Source organism: Heterocephalus glaber, unplaced genomic scaffold, assembly GCF_053883595.1.
Source record: "Heterocephalus glaber isolate CG9 unplaced genomic scaffold, H.glaber_assembly_v1.0 deba00001600, whole genome shotgun sequence".
In the NCBI taxonomy this organism is placed as follows: Eukaryota; Metazoa; Chordata; class Mammalia; order Rodentia; family Bathyergidae; genus Heterocephalus; species Heterocephalus glaber.
In genome coordinates, this window is record NW_028258372.1 from 20,679,542 (window position 1) to 20,702,090 (window position 22,549).

General features: G+C 39.6%; 1 protein-coding gene across 4 annotated transcripts in view; it reads left to right on the forward strand.

Annotated features, from left to right (window-relative positions):
* Positions 1–3,825: 3,825 nt before the first annotated feature.
* Lamc2 (laminin subunit gamma 2) overlaps positions 3,826–22,549 on the forward strand; it is a 67,618-nt gene continuing 48,894 nt past the window's right edge. Inside the window, exons 1-2 of one of the 4 annotated variants that reach the window (XM_087194418.1) lie at positions 3,826–4,081; positions 7,648–8,186. In XM_087194418.1, the coding sequence (XP_087050544.1) occupies positions 8,111–8,186 (76 nt within the window). In that variant the 5' untranslated portion in view covers positions 3,826–4,081; positions 7,648–8,110. Of the gene's footprint in view, positions 4,082–7,547; positions 8,187–22,549 lie in introns of those variants that run through there. The other 3 variants (XM_087194417.1, XR_015444575.1, XM_021242895.2) reach the window with 3 other exon arrangements.

Consider the following 22,549-nt stretch of genomic DNA (forward strand, 5'->3'; position numbering starts at 1 on the left):
ACCACACACTGCAGGAAAGATAGCCTTTTTAATAAATGGTGCTGGAAATTTGGCTATCCACATTTAGAAGATTAAATCTATACCCATATCTCTCACCATGTACTAAACTATAATTAAAATGGACTAAAGATCTAAATGTTAAGCCAGAAAATACTTAACCTTCTGGAAGACAAAATAGGTAAAACTCCAGAAGTTATGGGTGTAAGCAAGGACTTTTTGAACAGAACCTCAGTTGCACAGAAATAGTTCCAAGAATTAACAAATGGGATCATATCAAGTTAAAAAGCTTCTGCAGAGCAAAAGAAACAACAAGCAGAGTGAGAAGACAACCAACAGAAAGGGAAAAATTTTTTGCCACTGATTCCTCAGACAGAGGACTCATTTCTAGAGTGTATATAGAACTCAAAAAATTACACTCCCTCAAATAAAAGACCCAATCAAAAATAGGAAAGAAAATAAATAGACACTTCGCAGAAACAGTAGAAATGGCCAATGAACACATGAAGAAATTGTCAACATCACTGTTCATTAGAGAAATACAAATTAAAACAACACTATGAGGGCCGGGGATTTAGCTCAGTCATTCTGGTGCCTGCTTCACAAGCGCAAGATCCCGAGTTCGATCCCTGGTACCAAAAACAAAACAAAACAAAACAAAAAACACTATGATTCCATCTTACTCCAGAAAGAATGGCAGTCTTCCAGAAATCAAATAATAACAAATGTTTTATAATGCAGTTTACAAAGTTATAAGAGATTGGAAAAGGGATTCAAAAATCTTAAAATACTAAAGCTGGTGAGTATTAATAAATCATTTTAATAAAAGAAAATTGATCTTACATAGTGGAGCAAAAACTTCTAGAACATATAGATATTTCAGAGTTGGTTAAATTTACAGATGACAATTCCATAGTATGTTAATTATAAAATGTTAGGACATTTTAGACTGCTCGCCTAAACATTTAAGGGTAGTGTCATGGAAGCCATTCACTGCCAACACATCCACTGGTGCTCCTCCAGTGCTCTTGCAGTCCAGTTCTGATATGGGGATGATGGCATTTTATATGTTGTCATTCTTTAAGCTCTCTCTGTGGCTCCAAAGAAAAATCAACATTGTGGTTGACAGAACCTTTTAAAAGGGCTCCCTGAAAGGGAGCTCATTCATTTTTATTAAAACAATTTTATTTATAAAATTAATAAAAACTGCTCAGAAAATTCCATCAGGAAAGATTAGAATGCAGATAATATTAGGAATTTTTTTCTAAGATTTAGAATTACCTTTAGAAAAATATTGAATGCAAGACTAAAGTCTACCAAACCAACCAAACAAAAGCCTCAAAACTTTACTGAAAATATTTATCTACTAGAGTTCAGGTAATACATATTCATATGTGTATGCAGAATCTTTAGCAGAGATGTAACCCATTTTAAATTTGCCTGAGACACATGTATTCAATTCTATGCAAGTAATTCTGTTGCAAAACCAAGTGGTTGAATTCTGCTTTAACTGAGATCTAAGTTACTTCCAGGGTTGTGTTTATAGAGGACTCTTAAAAAGGCATTATTAGATTTGATAAAGCAATGGCAAACTTTGTTTTGCTGTGTATTCATACAACAAGAAGAAAAGATTGTCCAAATAATTGAAGCCTAAAATACATTCACTTAAATAACTTGATAGTGGAGACAAATGTCTCACTCTGGTGTAAGTTGTCTGAACCACTGTATTAATTTTTTAATGAATTAATCTAGGTAGACATATTGAGGCTAACAGAAAATTTTAAGATAGAGTGGAAGGTCTCTCAATTTTTTCTGTGATTGTGGCTCTTTTCATAATTGCAGTGCAATTGAGAAGTTCCACCTTTTAACCAAAATCAGATCCAATCTGCAGACTTCCTGCAAAAGAACCACCCAGGAATATTTGGGGATTTCTGGGCAACCAAGCCCTGGAAAAGCTGAACCCAGGGATATAGCTTCTAAATTCTTGAGCTCTTTCAGATTGCTCTGGTTCTTTCTACTGTGCTGAAAATGTCTTCCAATTATTCTAAGGCATTAAACTAAGTAACTTAGTAAAGTGCTCTTGTGCTTGGATTAAGGTTTGAGGCCAAGAGAAAACCATGCGGGACCTGATTGGATGATGCATAAGATGCATAAGAATCTGAAGTCTTACAGCGAAGAATGACCACAGGTAATGTGGAAAGGAAAATGTATTCCTGAGAGCCAAACTTGTATGTTGCTGGTCTGTAGAAGGGGGTCACTGTAGAACAGGGTGACTATAATAAGGTCAAGACATCTCATGTTTTATTTGAACTCTAACTGAATTTTTTAAATTGGAAGGATGTGTAAGTCCAGTAAGAGCCTGAATTTGTTTTTATGTTGTACATGAATAATAACTTGAATAAGGAATTAGCTTGGGTTTGTGAAAGGGCCTGGGTAGCCTCAACTTGAGAACAATAATAGCATCTGCCTCATAGAGGAGTGATCGGGAATGAACTCCAGCCCCCTGCAAAGGCTCCTGACACAAGCAGGATATTCAGTACAGCTTGGCTGTCTTTATTGTAACTGTCAAAATTATTAAATATTTAAATGCATCCAAAGCTTTCTGTTTAAGGCAGAGGATGGGACTCTAAATGCTACAGAGCTTTCCAGACTTAATAATATAAATTATGAAAGGTAGCAATGCTTCAGATTTAAATTTAGAAGCACATTTGGAAATACTATTTCTACTCTCATTTCTTCCTTCCAAAGGTAAGGGTGGGATCTCTGATCTCACTTCCAGCTTATCTTGCCAAGTCAGTGGGGGATACAGCCTGGTTCCCACCACTGCAACCCAGAGAAGAATGTTCACAGCACTGAGCTCCTTTGCTTCTCCTCTCATTCAAACCTGAGGAGCTGTGGTCCATGTGTAAGGCTGGTGAGGAACTATGGACAGTACTTTACCTACTGTCCTACATTTCACAGATGAGCTGATGACCACATTTTAGTCTAAGGGGGCACAACAACTGAAACACCCAGAAATCTATTAAACTCATTTAAGAATATTTCCGCCCTCTGTTTTGTTGTGTTTTCTTTGCCTGCTTTGCTTTTTTCTAAACATGTGTCCCTCTTCTTCCTGTTCCTCCTCATTTGCAATATTGTAAAACAAACATGGGATTTGAACATTTCTGGCTGTAATAGCTACCTCAAAAAAGATGTGAATATTACTCTTTCTGCACTGATTCCCCACCACATCCCTGGCCGGATGTATCGCTAGCCAACCAAAGGAAAAGGGTCAGGTCCTCTTAATGAATGAAAGGTGTTAATTACTTCAGTTCTAGCCAGGCCACTACAGCTCTCTGAAAACTTGCAGTGGGCACATGATATGTTTCTGCATAAAATGGAAGCTTGCCACTTCAGTCAGCGCTTTGCTTCAGAGAGCATGGTTTTCTGGAGTCTGGCCAGCCTTGGAGAATTTATGCAGCTGATCCGGGAAACACTGAACCATTTCCATTTATGGACATTTTCCTTTGCCTATTAAGAACAAAGGGAAGTTAAATTTTTTTCCTGATTACTGTACTTTACATTTAAAATTTTAATGCAAATGCTAACATAAAGAGAACTCTCTGGGCAAGATGTTTTAAAGGGCAGAGACAGCTATGTCTCTTGCTGGCACATTAATAGCCAGTGCTTCATTTTTTTATCATAAGTGAGTTTGAAAGCTGGTGACATGCCAGACATTCTTTCTGAAAGTTGACCAAGGTAATGATGGAACTCAAGGCAAAAAATCAACATGTCACTTGTAATTCTATTTGGGGCTTTGTGCTGGAGAGATGACAGTTCTGTGAACTGATTTAAACAGCATTGTAAAAAGTCCCTTGGGTAATGACTGAACTGTAAATACAACAATGGACAGAGGGGACTTCCAGGACCTCCGCCTTGCCAGCCTCACCTGGTGTCCTGGTACCTTCCCAACGCTGTGGCTGGAGCACCTCTGTAGGGCATTAACCCCACTGACACCAGGAGTTATACTCTGAAAGAATGTGGCACTTCCGAGGAAGATGAGACAAAAATGCAAGGGCTGACTTCCTAGAACCAAAATCTTAAGGTACGTTTGAAATTATGCCTCTGCCTCTAAGCAACCATTTCTGGAAGGCATCTCTTACCTTTTGTAAATTGGCAGTACAGATAAGTTTCTAGAAAAGGGTCCTTCTGTAGTGATAGGGTGGAGGGAAGTGTATTTCTGCCTAAACACCTTAAATGGCAACTTTTAATCAGAGCTCATCAGAAGAAGCATAACTGTCAAGACTGGACTCCAAGCTCTGGCTTTGGCACAACTTATGCAAACACTGATGTGTTTCACATGGTGGCTTTGCCTTTGCACATTTGAAGTCTCATTTTAATTATCAAATATATTTTTTGAGAGTTTCTCTTTTTTAATACCAATTTACTATGATGTAATTTATGGACAATTAAATTAAAAAGTCTTAAGTATACATTTGGATTGCTTTTGACCATAATCATATTTCAGAATATTTCTTTCAATCCAAAAAATATCCTGGGCTCCATTGCAGTAAGTTCCCACCTTTAATAACCACTGGTCTGCTTTCTTGCATTGTAGTTGTACCTTTTCTAGAATTTCCTATAGATGGGATCACATAGAATCTGATATTTTGTGTTTGGCTTCTTTCACTTAGCATAGTACCTTGAGATTCATTTGGTATTATCACTAGGCTGGTCCTTTTTATTGCTGAGTGGTATCAAGTTTACTTTTATCTAGATTTAAAAAAAGATGTATTTGTGTCATATAGAAAAGCAAGCAGAGTTTTATTGCTTTTTTGAAAATCATGTGTTAATCATAGGAATTATTTTAAAGACATCTTACCTTTACATTTTACCTGAAAAATAACATCTCAACCTGCCTCATTAAATAATGCAAAAAAATTTAAAATATTTGGCAATAAAATCTTTGTGTGAGAGAAATTTCCAGTTTTATTGCAAAATCATAATTTAATTAACAACTTCCAAGTAAATGTTGGTAATGTGGCATGAACCTGAATTAGGCCAAGAATTCCACAGAATTTCAAAATTATAATTACATAACCAGTTAGTAGAAGAATTGAAGTAAAATTCTCATCTTTCTCATATGCTAGTAATTACTGCAAGGAAAAACTGTTATTTAGCCAGTGATAATAAATATAACAATGACAACAATGTCATTAATACTTAACAATAGTAGCAATTACTATTATAGTTACACTTGTATAGTGCTTGGATATGCCTGAGCACTAGATAAATCATTAATTTATTTAATTTTCCCCCATAACCCTACTACTGGTAGGTCAGTATTTTATTATTATCTCCATTTTATCGATTAGAAAACTAAGTGCCTTCATAACAGGGAAGCCAGAATTTGACCATAGGAATCTCCTGGAGAGCCTTGGCTTTTGACTACAAGAGCACTCTTTGGACCCTGAACAAAGTGGGGGGACGAAGCCAGAGCAGGAAGGTTGTTTAGATGTGTGAAGAAGCTCAGAAGAAAGCAAGGAGGTAGGAATTGGGCAGTGCCAGTCTAAAGGCCTAAAGACATTTACGTTTTATGGAAAGGTTTAAAATTCTATATGCTACAAGAGGCTGATAGCTGGCATAGATCCCAAGGGCCTGTTTCCGATTTCTGCTTCTGGTCCAGGTGATGGGTCCTTTGGAGCTAATAGCTTGGGAAAATCAGTAGCGTTTGTCAGAGCTCTTTGTGACTTGGTTTTGTGGTTGTATGTCAATAGTCTACAATCTGGCCAGGTATAATGGCAGTTGATAAACAACCTTTGATTGTATGTTCAATTCATTCCCTATCATGACTTTGTCTTTTTGATGCGTTTTAATCTGACTAACAAAGAGTTTGAGGACTGTGGAACCAGAGTGCCTGGTTTTGAGTCTTGGCTTTGCCGCTTTCAGCCTGTTGCTTGACCTTTCCCTGTCTGTGTTTTCTCATCTGTGAGGTGGGAAAACTAACAGTAACCCAATTTGTAGAGTTCTTTTGAAGATTAAAGCATTGATATTATAAAGGATTTGCAAAAGTGACTGACAATAGGCAGTACCTATCTATAATATTATTATTATGCCTGCCCCAAAATGACGTAGAGGAAAAATTTGTTCCAAGTTTTAAGATATGACCAACTATACCAATCTGTGCATCTTCCAGATACTTTTTTCTTTTTTGGTAGCAGGGATTGAACTCAGGACCTTGCGCTTTCTAGGCAGGCACAGTGACACTGAGCTAAATTCCTGGCCCTTCCAGACTTTATTTTGCTTCTGCAGGACTGTCAGGCGTTGGACATGGAGCATGGCACTGTCTGTCTCCAATCTGCACCAGCTACTAGGAAGAAAAACTTAAGATATACGACATGTCTAGGAACTAGAATGTTAGCGACAACTGGACACTGAATTTTGAGAGAGAAGAATCTTTATATTATTTGTTTGAATAATGGACTGAATAGAAGATAATCAGGACTGGGATGAGAAAATTGGAATTTCTTTTCTACTAATTTTTTTGTGCTGCAGATTTTAGAGCACGTACAAGCCAGTTTGGAGCATCCTGCCTGCCTCTGCTGTTCTTCAGTGCTATATTCAGACTCTGGTTATACCTGAACATCTAGTTCATGCTCCATGTTCTGTACAAAGCCATCCAGTCAGCCCATGTTGGTCTTGATCACATGCATAAATTGAATTTTTACACCCTTTGACAATAATGTATATAGCATACATTAGCAAACATGTAGACATGTTTGTTGTTATCCATAAAATAGTTATTTAGTCAGTGAATAGGTACTTACTAGAAGATTTACAGGCCTTGTTGATGGGAAAGAGAAATACTTTGGCTAGATTGGGTTATAAATTCTAGTAATATTTATATCTCTAGCAAGAACCAACCTCTCCTTTTTTTTTTCTTTTTTCTTTTGGCAATACTGGAGATTAAATCCAGGGCTTTCACACTGAGCTATATCCCTAGCCCTTTTATCATTCTGAGGCAGGGTCTTTCTCTAAGTCACTGAGTTGCCCAGTGGGACTTGAATTTGTGATCCTTCTGCCTCAGCCTCACAGAATGCTGGATTACAGTCATGGGCTGTCATAGTAGGTTCCAAAGTACCCTCTTTGATACCTACCTCCCTGAATTATTGCCACCATCCTCTGTAGGGAAGAGACAGAGTAGAACCTACTAGGGTTTCCAGTTTTCTAGATGTTATTCGCTTCACCTAGCACAGGGGACTTGGATGGCACCACTAGTTTCAAGAAACATTTTTCAGTGGGACCATAGCAAATGCCATGAGAAATATGCTCTAAGATGCTAAAGTAATACAGAATCTGGATCTTCTTTTTTATTCAATTGAACAGAATATTTACTGAGCATTGAAAGTTCTAGATGCTGTACTCTTTTTTTGGGAATGCAGAGTGCTATCTAGTCTTCATAGGGAGGCTGGTCTGACCAGTGACTTAAGGAGCTGCTAGCCAGGTGATACACAGTGAGAGAGATCCAGGAGAGGAACCATTGGTCCAACTTGGCAGTGGTGGGCTGGGGCAGGGCTCCTGAGTTTCAGAGGTTGGGTGCCCAGGTGGGAAGGTGGAGAGGATGCTGTTGGGACTCTAGGACTGACCGGTCTTCCCCGATATCTTTTACAGCAGAGCCCAGGAGGGCTGCTAACTTCTTAGCCTGCGCCCTGAGACTGGGCCTCCCAGTTTGAGGAAGGGGCCGGCTGCTATCCACCTCATGATTTCTGCCCTAGACTAGCCCCAGGAGAGACGGAGGGCTCTGCCACATTCCAGAAGACGGATCCCTGGGCCACACCCTTGGCCCGGCCAGGTGTGCGCCCTCTGTGAGGCGGCGCAGTGGGGAGCCTGGCTGGGTGAGCGCGTTTGCGGCTCTGTGTGTGCTCTGTGTGTTTGTCTGGCTCGGAGGGCTGGGCCCTTCTTGTTCACAGGTGAGTCACGCCCTGAAACACAGGCTCTCTTCCTGTCAGGACTGAGTCAGGTAGAAGAGTCGATAAAACCACCTGATTACGGAAAAGGACTGCACAGCAGGGCGCAGAGGAGAACTCCCCGCAGCCGCCAGAGCGCCGGCAGGACCCTGCACAGGCGGCCGGCCATGCCCGTGCTCTGGCTGAGCTGCCTCTGCCTCTCGTTCCTCCTTCCTGCAGCCGGGGCCACCTCCAGGAGGGAAGGTGAGTCGGCCTCCACGCAGCCCTGGGCTGTGAATTTGCCTTTCTCTTCAGACCGCGAGGGCTGAACGCACCTCCCAGGATTCTCACTTTGTCAAGAGATTCTTTAGAGCGCCCTTCTCCTCCACATCTGGGGCTGTCCCAGATGGTTTAAAATGACACTAATGCTGGGTTAAGCTGTCCCATTCAAAAAACGTGAAGCCAACAGGCTGTGTTATTTTTCTTTTCTTTTCTTTTTAATGTTCCTTCTCGGTTCCTCCCCCTCCCCCAAGGAGCACCAGTTTAAGCAGTAACATGTGGGTATGTAAAAAAGTGTGTGTTTTTATTCATGGGATTTTGATGAGAATTTTTTCATGACTGGAAACACCACAAAGATTGAATAGGAACTTTTTAAATAATTCTTTTATAACTCAAGGTTCACTTTTATGATTAAAAAATGAGCCTTAGGAGTATTAGCAATACTCTTAACTTTTGCATAATGTACTTTTCATAGTGTTTTCTATAGTCACTCAAGAGGCATTTATAGGGCACCTATGTCATATACCTTTTGATCTTATCTAGGACACCCAGTGGCTGTCATGCAGTGAGAAATTACTTTCGTGTAAACAAAACTATCTAAAAACCTAGCAACTGTTTGCTGTATGCGTGTGTCAGCTAAGACAACTCATAACGGGGTTTTCCATGTGGCTAACTTCTATCCACCATGTTTTCCTGTATAGTTATGTTTACATTGGTTCCTGCATTTGAGGTATTTCAACAGATTGAAGGCCACAAGCAATTTTCACAGTGTATTGATTATAGTTCTTTTATTGTAAAATAGTCTTGGAATTCACTTCTACCCCATCATCCCTGACAGTATTTCAAAAACCATGAATGATTGTCATAAAAAGGGTTACCTATGTGAAATGATGGGTGCATTAATCTTCTTGACCATAATAACCACATCACTGGTATGTCAAAACATGTTGTATAGTTTATATATAACAAAAAATTACAATTTATGAAAATGGCCATGTAGGGTAGTTTTCCTTAGGGTTAGAATAAAAGTAACCCTAGGGAAAACATCCTAAAAGTAAGACTAGTCTGTGAATACTAGAATTAAAAGGGACTGCTTGTGGATCAACTAATTGGAATCTCCAGATGTAAAAAGTGAGCAGTTGGAAGTAGATTTGCTCAGGGCCACACAGGCAGCTATTGGCAGAGATTAAGCTGGCCTTTGATCCAGGGGCTCTTGGGCTGGAGTTTTAAAATCAGATTATAAAAGTAATAAGGGAACAAGGTACGTATTTTTTACATGATAGGTAGTTATTGAAGCAATTTTCCCCTTGACCACAATTGAGAATACCTACGTGTGTTAGCTTTAAGTAAAGAAAATAAATATGTAGGATGCTATCAGTTATTTAATAAAATCAGACTCAAGAGCACAGAGTGAGCACTCTCCTTTCTTAAGCATGTGCATCTGAACATACTGTCTGAGGCAGGTTCATTTTCAGATTTCCCCTTTCCTTAGAGATAGACTGCTTAAGATATTATACTTCCTCCTTAAAAAGCTTCATTCGGATGCTTACTGAGAATATAAAAAGATTGGTGTTAGGGTAGAGCACACACACAGTACTTTTCCATTCACAGATGCTGGAATGTGCTGAAAGTTGGACTGAAGGTGTAGTAACTACCTTGTCCCAAAGTAACCTGTATCTAGGGGTGCTATGGCTGCACACACAAGAGCCTGAAGCAGTGATGTTGCTTCTTGGTTGTTCCCCTGCAAATGGAATTACAGTAATGGAAGTAATTAGCCAGGGTTGGTCTCAGCTAAGGCATAGGTTTTACAGTGAGCCTAACCTTGCTAAAAATTTTGGTTAATTCAATTATTAGTTCTTTTTTAGGAATCTCAGGCTCCTCAGCTGCTTGGGGTCTGCTTCTTCACCTGTTAAACTGTAGCAATAGCACTGTGGAATCTTGTAGAGTTGTTGAAAAGATGAAGAATTATCATGAATTTCCTTAACACATCTGCAACCACATTTCTTTAAGAAGTTTGGAGCCAGCAGCACAGGTATAGTGAACTCAGATGCTCAGAATCAATAAGACAGGAGGTTTCTCTTCAGGAGCTCAGAGCTTGGTATTAAAGGATGTGGCAAGTAGCTCCAGTGGTCTAGATCATAGTTCCAGAGGGAGGTATGGCTGCAGATGGAGTGAGAAGCAGGTCAAAGTGCAACTACAGATATAGCTGTAAATTTGGTTGTGAAGGGCCTATGTGGCAGGCTGTATAATTAGGATGTGCCCTGTAGGCAGAGAAGAGCTCTGGAGGTTTTTGTAAGCAGCAATAGACATGATTGGTTTAAGTTATAGGAAGTTCACTCACAGGCCTGGAGGAGCTGAGAGAACCAAATGAATGTCCACTGCAGTGATCCAAGTGAGAGACAATGAAGGCTTTCATCCCTATGGTGGGAATAGCATAGAAGAAACAGATTACAGGCTGTAGTTTAGTGGTAGAGTGTTTGCCTAGCATACATGAGGCCCTGGATTTGATCTTTATCACTAGAAAAACAAAACAAAACAGAAACTGATTATACAAACACTAAACACTTCCAAGGTAAAATCTAAAGAACTTGGTGATCCAATGAATGTGTGTTAGGATGCAAGTAAAGAGAAATGGTCTGAAACAAGAAACAATCCAAGATGGAGCCAAGGCTTCAAGTTAGATAGCGAAGCCACTGAAGCCCATAAAGACTATTAAAGGAGGGTCAGATCTGAGAACAAGGTTGGGCATTGAGTGGAGAGGAGGGAGTGATTCCTGTGGGGATCTGTTGAATTGGAAATGCAATTGGAGTTATCCTGAAGTCTCAGGGAAGAGCCAGAACTTTGAAATTTAGAAGGGAATTATGAGATATAAATTTGAGAACCCATAGGTGAAAAATGAAAGCCTTGACCACAGGTGAAACTACCTGAGATGCAGAGGGGAAAGAAAGCACAACACCTAAAAAGAAGAGAGAGGAACAATGAAGGAGAATGAGTAGTAAGTGCTGAGGAGAGGGAGGAATCGAGAAAGACGAGCCAGTTTTCTCAGGCAAAGGCAGAATTTCAGCAATATAGGTGTAATAGTTGGTATCAGATACCTAAATATATGTACAAAGAATGGTGACTAAAATGATGCTGTTGGAGTCAGTCGTCAAGTGCATTTTAACTCAATTGTTCTTGAAGATGGGGGAATTCAGAATCCAAGATTGTTATAGATCACTAATTTGCTTTTTCTCATGCCTTGACATTGGGAAAGGGGTGCTGTGGATAGTAGAAAGGATCCTTGGAAAGGCTTATGCTCCCTCATAGATTCTATTATTTAAAGAGGTGAAATGCTATAGCATCATGCACAAAAGAGGAGGCTCTGGGGTAAGACTGCCCAGGTTGAAATATTAGCCCCACCATTGACCATTGTGGGACATTTCTATTGGGACTTGAATAAGCTACTCTGTCTGTTACTTAGTGTACTCATCTCTAAAATGAGGATAATGAAGTGTTGTGATCATTACAGGGAAAACACTACAGATTACCCAGCAAGCCCTCGGTACGTGTTTGGTATTATTGTTACACCTAGCTGCCCTTTCGTCACCCACCAACCCTGATCCTATGCAGAGTCATCAAATCTCTCACTCTAGAACATGTTCAAAACATAGGATGAGCCCATATAAAATAGTTTTTCACTTTCCAGTGGGAAGATCCTTATACCTCTCTCCTCAAAAGAATTTTGACCAACTTGATTATGAAAGCATTCAGCAATATAGATGCAGTAGTCAAATGTCTCTTTATATAATTTAGAAATATATTAGTCACACAACATATTTAAAGTCACATAATTTACAAAATAACAGAAATATCCATTCATTCACAGTTTTTTTTTTCTTGTATCAGGAATTGAACTCAGGACCTTGCGAGGCAGGTGCAGCACCACTGAGCTAAATCCCCAGCCCATTCATTCACATTTTATGAACTCGCTACATTCACTCTCTCTGTTCACCTTCAATTTTCACATGTTTATCACTCCTAAAGCTACTTTCATAAAATTTTTTTCTTTAATCTAAACAACCCGAGATGCAATCCTATTTAAATCTGTTTTTGATGGTGTTGCTGAATAGTACAGCATTTCCAAAACATTTAAAAAGTTTGAAGTGCACATTGTGGTCCTCCCTGCATGATCCTCTTGAACTTCTTTGTGATAACTTGTAGTTATCATAAATTGTGCTAGATAACTTGGCCTCTTTCTTATTAATAAGTATCTATTACATCAATTGACATCACTTCAGTTTAATGTGTCTTCCCCAAACAATACTTAAATAATTGAGAAAGTGACCTATAATATACAAGATTTTAGAAGGATTTAAATGTGATCTTTTTTCATCCTAAGGGATAATTTTGGTAAAGTAAAATCCTCCACCTTATATTTAAGTGTGTGTAGTAAACAAGAATATAGAATTAGATTAGACCCTGGAGTGTGAGTTGGAAATTCCCATGTAGGCATAAATTCTGGATGTCATGAACTGGAACAGTCACTGGTTTAGTGCCAGCTCCACTGTTCCAAGAAACTGGAGAAATTGTTGATTTGTAATCAGTGTTTCTGAGAAAGTTATGACATAAAATTAAGATGTTGCGGCAATCCTAGGAATAGGTTTCCTATTTAAGTTTTTGGTGTCTCAGTCATATTGACATTTGTTTTTCCTGGAGAAATTTTCAAGGACAAGATTTGAAACATCTAGACCAGTGCAGAAATAAGAACAACACTGATTCTGGAATACTCTAATTTAGTCACAAAGTAAGCCAGTAGATTACTGAATCATTACTGGGGTTGTGTTCTAATATAATTCACAGATAGATGAGGTCATATTTGAATGCTATCCCAAGCCAAGTGCAGTTTTCTCAGTGTCTGTGGGTGACTGTGTGTCTGCATATGTCTCTCCTTGCTGGACAAATGTGTGCTTGTGTATGTTACAGTTACAAAAGTAAAAGAGAATGGCTTTTCCTCCAACATTGACCAATGGAAGGCTGGAAATTTTCCTTCCATTCTTTCGCAGGAGAGGGGGAGACTTGTACGTCAAAGGCATTCATGTTCTGGGTTTCTTCAGGGCTGGCTTGTTGACCACTTACAGAATTCCAGCTGTATCTTTTACAAATTTTGTTTTTATTTATTGTGGGAATATGAATTTTCATATTGGAAAAAAATTACAGCCAAATCATTTCCCAGAACTATAAAATGTGGACAGATTGTCCAAATGTTCAGCTGCACTTATTTAGAACATTTCTGACAAAAAAAGTTTGCTTTCACAGTTTTTTTCTCTGGCTACAGTATCAGAGAACTAGAATGAGACTGAGCCTTAAAGATTCTCAACAACAGTCTCTTCTCTCATAGATGAGGAAGATGACACCCAGCGAGGGATGTTAACTACCATGTTGTCACAGTTGGCCATAGGAGAGCTGTGCTCCAGCAAGCACAATAGTTTTGTAGAGTGGAAAATTGAGGCACCAAAGAGTGACTGCCTTGACCAGAGGCACACAGTTAGGAACAGTGCCATGTTTCAGTTGCCAGATGAATGTTACCAAGGTAACTCCTTGGCTTGTTTCTAATTTTTATTATAAATTTTTAACTTTTATTATAAATATTTATTTAAATTAGTGTTCAAGCTTGATCTCTCATAAGTATATCCCCTGTGTCTCTAGATGGGACACCAGAAGCCTCCATTTGTGATGTGAGTCAAATATACTGGTCTTTCCTTTAAAAATATTGGAGAACCACAGGTTAAAACTAAGCATGGCTTTAATTTGTGGGCCAGTGACAAGAGAACAGATTTCAAATTACTAAGTGTCCTCTTTTCTTTGATCAGTTGTGTTGTCAGATTATCACGTAGCTTGGAATTGACCAAGTACCCCAGTTGAAAAAAAAAAAAAAGAAAAAACAGTGTAGTTGGGAAATAGGATAAATCTTTCTGTTTTGCCATCATTGTTCTTCAATAACTGTTGACATTTTGAATCTATATACATGTAGTCATGTCTAGAGGTTATTTCTTTCTCTCTGCTGGAGACTGTTGGGGTGTTTCAGGAATGAGTCAGTTTCCTGGCCAGAATGTTGACCACACAAGCCTCTATTTCAAATCATTACTCACTTTGTTCTTGCTAAAAGGGAATGATTCCAAATATTTAAAAGACATTTCTCATCTCAGTCTGATTGACTTGCAATAGTAGTGGATCCAAACTCACTGCTCTTGCCTCATCCAAGAAGTTATACCATAAGAGGGGATTTTCAGATCCTTAGATATGTGGGGACCAGAGGAAAGGCCACATGTGACTTGGCTGAGAGGTGCCAGTGGAGAAGCAGAACATTTGTCTTGCTCAGATGCAGGATATGTTGCTCCTATACCCTGGTGGAGTCTTCATGGTTCAGTCTCTTCTTGGGATATTTGTTACTTCTCTTCATGCATGTGTACAGGTGTTTGGGTTCCTAAGTGTCTATTTAATTCATTTTTCTGACTTCAAGCAATATGGTTTTCATTTATCCTTTTCAAATAGAATTTTTTCAGAAAATAATATTTAAGGAAAATATTATAAGTGCACTTCATACATACTTTCCCAACATTGTAAAATGCACATAAATTACTATTATTTGTTAAAACAGAGAAATATAATAAAACATGATAAGCACACACATTTAAGTGTGTTTGTGAAAGGATGTAGTGATGGCCAAAGAAAATCCATATTATTTATTAAAGCAATAAAACATTTAAAGAGAAAGATTTATTTACTAGGTAACTTTTAAAAGGAGCTAACAAGGGCTGGGGGTTTAGCTCAGTGGTTCTGGCACTGGGCTCCCAAGTGCACAGTCCTGAGTTCGATCCCTAGTACCAAAAAAAAAAGGAGCTAACAAAACTTAAGCTTATATGATTAAAAAACCACATTTAATGTATACTCCATTTATCTCCAAAAAGCATTTGTATAAAAACCAGAATTCCTTTTGAAACATTTCTTTATTTAGACTCCTTAAATATGATTTATTTTCTTTGGTCCTCTTTGCTTCAGATGTTGCCTCTTACTGAACCAGACTGTAATTTCTTTTATTTCAGCTGTTTCCTAAAGAAGCATAAGACACTTTTTTCTAGGCTGTAGAAAATGCTCAAAGGGCTAGGGATTTAGCTCACTGGTTCTGGCGCCTGCCTTGCAAGCGCGAGGTTCTGAGTTCAATCCCCAGTACCAAAAGAAAAAGAGGAAAGAAAGAAAAAAAAAAAAAAAAGAAAATGCTCAAAGGGTATTGTGCTCTTTGAATCTCAGTTAGTGTCCTTTCTATACTGTCATATTTTTCTTTGTAGATTACCTCAGTGAAATATGGAAATCTCTATTTCTGTGATCAGAGGGATGTGGGGTTACAAGGAGGTGGCTTTTTTATGGCTGATGAGCCTCTGAACTATTGCTACCACCAGCTGTCTTGTGGTAGGGTCTTGAAAGCTGCCAAGTGTATCTCCTGTGTCCTGATCCTTCTTCCCTTTCACCTCTGAACTCACTCAGACTGATCCTTCACATTCCACCTTTACCCTCATGAAATTCCTTTGCTGGTCAGGCAAAAAATGATGACCCCCATTCTCCTGCTTATTGGAACTTTCTTTCCCTCTCTGCATTGTCTTCTGGGCCCTGGTGTCCCAGTGGAGCATTAGAGGAGACATCTTCAGGTGCAGTCTCCTGGTGTAGTCTCCATCCACCAAGCTGAGTCATCTGCTGTCCACATACAGGCTCCCAAGTCTAGGTCATGACAGTGTGTTGTGGAATTGTTAGTGAAAATATGTGCCTCCTTTGGTCCATAATCATTGAAAAGGAAAATGTGGTGATCTGACTTTCATTAACCCTCCATGACTTTGGACTAGTTAGAGTTGAAATAATTTATCCACGTGCTGTAACCCAGAATTGTGCGGTAGAGAGCCCAGTTCTGTGGTTCCTGACTTCATAGTGCTCATGTCACAGTCTTACTGACACTGCATGTGCATTACATTTCCTGAAAAGCAAATGAGTAGGTACCATGTTCCACCTGTGCCGCAAAAACACAACTGCAAAAATATGAGCAAGAAGACTGAATTTAGTTAAAAGTCTCTTACTGAGAGAAATACCCTTATACTGCAATTAGAAAACATCATGATCTTTGAAAAGGTAAACCTGGAATAAGATCTTCACAGTTAAACTGTGAAATTCAAGACCAGTTTAAATGAAATGTTGGGGTTTTTTTAAACTAAGAAATGTATTAAACTTTAGAAAGAAAAATCCCATATAGGAGGTTTTAAAATTAGAAAAACTCATAACAGGGGCCGGGGATTTAGCTCAGTGGTTTCGCCACCTGCTGCGCAAGCGCAAGGACCCAAGTTCGATCCCCGGTACCAAGAAAAAGAAAAACTCATAACCATTTTCATTATCACTTATGAGATTTAAAAACTCATATTTTCATCTTGAGTGGCTCAGATTGGAAGACTGGTTTTTGCAAATAGACTCATAGCTTCCAATGCTTTGGTACTCTTTTACCTGACACTATACTGATAGATAACAGATATATTGTGCCATAGACTTCATAAGTAATGAGCAATTTGATTATTTGTGAAAACAATTTAAAAAATATATTAGGATGGATTGCAATTTTAAGGATACTTTTATAATTGCTTTTGTAATGAAAATAGGCTTTGCCAGATTTTTTAAAAGTGAGTATGCTATTCTCAACTTAAATTTTATTCACCATGTTCAGTCCAGCTATTTACTACTGGACTTCTTGTTGAAGGATCTCAGCATAGCTGACTCCATGGAGATAACATTTGCTACCTTTGAGTATAAAAGAGCTGTTGGTTTACATGAGACCACTCCCTAGACTCTGCAGTAGGGAATGGCATCTAGTAAGATAAATTACCTTTTAATTTTTAGTGTAATTTCTTTGAGCAAATAAAAGAAGGAGCTATTTGAGATTTTTAGGTTCAGCCTATCTTTCCTCATCATAATGATTTTCTTTTACAAAGCAAGAATATTAAACTGGATGTGGTGGTGCACCCCTATAACCCCACCATTCTTGCAGGCTGAGGCAGGATAAAAAGTTTGAGCCTAACCTGGGAAACTTAGCAAGACCCTATCTCAAAAAACGGGGGGAGTGTGAGCTGGGATATAGCTCAGTGGAAAGGTCCTGGGCTCAACCTCCAGTACCAAAAAAAAAAAAACAAAAAAGAAAAAAAAAGCAGAGCAGAGGAAGCAGAGGCATGAAATGCAGTACATGTGAAATAAATGATATCCTAGTTGGGAATATTATATGAGATCATCTGGAAAAACAGGTAAATCCATGGTAGTTCAGGACCACAAGAAAGTTGTAGGGAATTCAATCAGGAAGCCATGGCAGTCAAGAGATGATTGGAATTTGGTCTAGAAAGCCACAGTGGAGAGAGACTTGGGTGGATTTGAGATATACATTCAGTGAATTATCAAAAAGATTCAGTGTTGAGAATGGGCCAGGGATTTAGCTTAGTGGTTCCACCGCCTGCCTTGCAAGCACAAGGACCCGAGTTCGATCCCCGGTACCAAAAACAAAAAAAACCAAACAAACAAAAAAAGAGAAGGATGCATGTAGGTGAGGAAGATGGAGAAACTATAAAGATAGTTGCCAGCTTTCCAACTTGAAGGCATGATGATTACAAATTTGCTTTTAAATGGTTTTTGGCTAAAGAGCTTTGAGCTAAGCAGTTGGATAAGTAAAGCGGTTGTCTGGGAAGGAGCCCCTAAAGCTGAGAATGAAGTCAGGCCCACAAACTACCTTGGGAGGTCAACATGGATCATGGTAATGAAACCTTTTCCCTTGGATGGGGTGACCCAAGGAGGGGGTGAGGTTCTGGACTGACACTTGAGGAATGCCAACATTTAGAGCAGGGAGAAGGAAAGGAGCCAGCAAGAATTTATTGGGAACATCAGACACCAGAAGGAAGCCTGGGAATATGGCATCATAGTACCCAAGGGGAGACAGTTCCAAGAAGGAAGGAGAAGCGAAGATTTGATGTCTCAGAAAGGGAAGAGGGGCCCAAGTTGCAGGAAAGGAAACACAGGGCGCCATCTTTCCTCTAAATAAGGAAGAGAATTGAATGTCATCTTGAAGTGGCTCATACCTGGATTCATTCCCAGGAGATTATAGCAATTTACTGAAGCACTCTGCTGTTTCACTGGATTGGTATTAGTGCATAAGCAGCTGAAATGGCAGCAAAAGCAGCAAAGCTCTACGTAATAGCAATCAGCACACACTGTCAGGTTCAAACATGATGCCTGAATTCTTAGCTCCTGAGGTTGTTGCACACCATAGCCAAGCATATTATCTGTCAAGGTTGCCCGATCACTGCACTCATAGCTCATGCTCCCCAGCTTGCAGCAAGCTTTTGTGGCTCCTCCACCACAGCCCTAGGCTTATTGCTCTCCCGGATGGCAGACAGAAGCCCACCACCACTGCCACTGCCACCACCACCACCACCCTGCAGCTCCAAGCTCACAGGCCACACCTGGGCCACCAGTGTGCTGGGGCAGAGAGGCTTCATCTGAGCAACAACCTGAAAGAAAGTCCAAGACACTTCTTTTAATTGAAAATATCATATTCTTCTCACAAGTCTTAGTTCCTTTCTCAACATGGATTTGAAGCATTACCTTTTTTTTTTTTTTTAACATTAAATGCTATATATGTAAACGACAGAAACTGTATATTATGTTAGGGAAATTTGGAAATTATGTTGATGAAATTTCAAAGTAGGTCCCCAGACTTCTGGGACATTTTTGTGTGAACCAGATTCTGGTTCAGCTTTTCTTGGAGTTCTACTCCCTGTATTTCTCCCTTTCTCCTTTCCTTCTTCTATCATTCCATGCATCTATCCATCCACCCATCCATTAATCACACTTCCGAGCACTGTACTTGGGGCTGTTGAAATACGAAGGTGAGAAATGTTCTAGAAAAAGCATGAATACTGATGACATGGGATGGAAAGTGGCAAATGCCATACTGCAGACATTCAGAGCAGGGAGAAGGTTATCAGCAGAGATGTGCACATCTGACTTATGCTTCTTAAAAAGAACATTGACTGTTGGAGGAAAATGGATATAGGGAGAGCAGACTTGGGAGTGCCCCAAGGAGAGGAAGTAGCAAGCCTAAAGCCTAGAGGTGGCAAAGTGCTTAGTGTGTCCCAGAAGTCATGCAAGGATTTCTGAGACCTCAGTGAATGAGAGTGAGAAACAGGGGTGAGGTAAAGTTGGAGAGGCCAACAGGGCCAAATCTACAGCATTCTGAAAGAGATTTGGATTTTTAATTTTGCCATTGCTGCTAACACACTAACAAGCACCACGATTTCACGCATTGTATGACAATGGAAACCTTGGGGAAAAGCAGGGCATGTTTTTAAGTGTAGAACAACGGAAAGAGGATCTGCTTAACACAAATGGCCAAGTCATTACCATTTCTGGTAAATGCCTGCCTCAAAATTTCTTATGGGAAATTTAACGTGTGTTCTGATGAAATGCAACCAGTGGTGGTGATTGTTCTAAGGCCTTGCCCCAAGCACAACCCTAGGAAATATTTTCTGTTTCCTTTCATTCTCCTAAGTCTACAGCTTGGAAGGAGCCTTTGCCCCTTTGCTTCCTGTCCTAACCTGCTGGAGTCCTGTGTTTAGTGAGGGGTGGGTGTGCTGTGAACACCCTGAGGGATTCTGCACAGCCTGGCTCCGTTGTTTACAGAGGGTTTCCAGCTCCTTTGATCTGTGTCTCCCGTGAGTGTGGGTGGCAGTGGGTGGTGGGCAGACCAGTCTTGTCTGGTTGCCTGACTGTCTTTCCTAAGAAGCACCTTGAGGGTCAGCAACTGTGTGCTATTATGGTTATTATTATAATAAATACTTCAGTGCCAAAACAGCATCCAATGTAGTCAGACACAATTACCACCCATGCTTTACTAGACTTACAGAAATATGTGAAAATCTTAGTAAAACGGCTCTATGTTTATGTCGGTCCTGAAGTAAACTTGATGAATTGCATTCCCTCAACTGTGAGGAGAACCTGGCTGGCAGACAGGACTGTGAGGAGGTAGAGTGAGGGGTCAGAAGGAGAAGAGGAAGAAACTTTAAGGAGGTGTTCTTGGCTTGGAAAGAATGTGATATATTAAAAGCCCGTCGTGGTGGTACACACCTGTAATCCCAAAACTTGGAAGGCTGAGGCAGGAGGATCCCAAGTCCAAGGGCAGCCTGAGCTACATAACAAGACCCTGTCTCAAAAACAAAACAAAACAACAAAACAAGTGTAGTATAAATGAATAGAATAGGCAATGAAGAATAACAGATGGAACTGAGCACTGATGATAAAGAACTGAGTGGATGGAAAAATACCTGCCTATTTTGATTCCTAAACCCTAGGGCTTCTGGTCCATTCTGAGTTCAAGACTGATTTGTTTCTGTATTTTCTGATGCAGTGATATCTTGATGCCAGGTTCTGGACCCACAACTGCCCATGGGGAAGTTAGAAAAGATGCATAATGTAAAAAGTGTTTGACAAAGCCAAATGAATTTACAGTCAGTATCTTCTTAGGCAAAATATAACCTCACCATTCCCTTCTCTTGTGAAATCTTGCCTCCTTGTCAGGTGATAGGTGCTGTTTACTAAGTAAAACAAATAAATATATATCTCATTGATAGTACAGAAATAAAACAACAAACCAATGTATGGTACTTTTTAAGTCTCTTTTCCTACCGATCTTGCCCACCCCTAGCTTCATATTTATTTTCACTGTTTTTTGTATTTCTCCTTGACAAATATCATTACCCTAGTATTTTATCTATGTATCACTTACTTTGTTTATCTCCCCCTCCCACCCGCACTCCTATGCAAACTCCTGAGGGCTGAGTTCCTGATGAATCCAGTCCTTAGAATACTGCTGTAGCCAGTACTTAGAATGGGGCCTAGCACACAGTAGATGTTCAATGCCTATTTGTTGAATGGATGGGTGAGTGAGAGGGCTGCTGGGAAATGGCTTACAGCTGACTCTGGGAATGTCCCAGACCCTCATCTTTGTACTTCTGTCACTTAAATTTGTGCCGAGGCCCCCTTCATAAAACTAGACAGCATATTTATGGAATTTGCAGCTGGCCCAGAATTTGGAAGAATAACAAGAAGTTTACATGATAAAAGTAATCTCTCAGAATTTCTAGACAGAAAGCAAACATATCTAAACATAAAGAAACACAAGTATAATAAAGACATTTTTAGAATTTCCTCATTTTAAAATCTTTTATGGGTTTGCATTTAGGGCTATTAATCTTAATAAATTATAAGTTACTCAAAAATAAATTTTGAGCTGGGATCCTGTGGAGAAAAGCATGTCATTGAGGAATAGGGAAGAGAGTGCCTGTTCACAATTTGTATTTGCCATTTTCAAGGCATGTCTGAATATGTGGAGACATGTGGTATCCTTTAAGTGACAGAAACACATCTGTGGGTTTCCTCAAGTTCAGAAGAACATCCTTTGTACATTGAAAAAAATTAAATAAGCTAGGCCTGGTGGCGCATGCCTGTAATCCTAGCACTCCAGGAGGCTGAGGCAGGAGGATTGCAAATTCAAGACTGTTTCAAAAATAAATAAATTTTTAAAAATAAGGGGGGCAGCGGGGATTTAGCTCAGTGGCACTGCAACTGCCTCGCAAGCACAAGGTCCTGAGTTCAATCCCAGGTACCAAAAAAATAAAAAAAAAAATAAGAGAGAGAGAGAATGAAAGAGAGAAAGAAAGGAAGGAAGGAAGAAAGAAAGAAAGAAAGAAAGAAAGAAAGAAAGAAAGAAAGAAAGAGAAAGAAAGAGAGAAGGAAAGAAAAAAAGGCGGGCTGGGGATGTAGCTCAATGTGAAGGCCCTAAGTTCCATTCCCAGCACCACAAAACAAACTATACACCACTAAATAGCTACCATGGACTAGGTACTTGCAGTATACTAAGTCACTGCTTCTATTTTCTTAAGCACGAGATGTGTTTTCTACCTGTTAGAAGTGCAGAGTTAAGTATAGAGATTTGCCCTGGGACATAGCTTTGTTTCAAAAAGGAAATACAAAAAAGTTTTGGCCAACGTTAAAAATCAGTAGATTTTATACAAAAACCCAGATTTCCATCTTTGAAAAAAATTAATGGAAACACTGAACACAGTGGACATCAGTTTTGTGTGGCTTGCCGTTGGCTGGAGCAGCTTCCTCCCCTTCAGCCCTGTGGCTCCCTGTTGTCTTACTCCTCTCTGGATGCTGCCATTTGGCAACCAGTAGCAGTTGGGCAGGAATTGGTCCCAGAGTAAAAAAGACCACACACAAGCTGTGCTATGCCCATT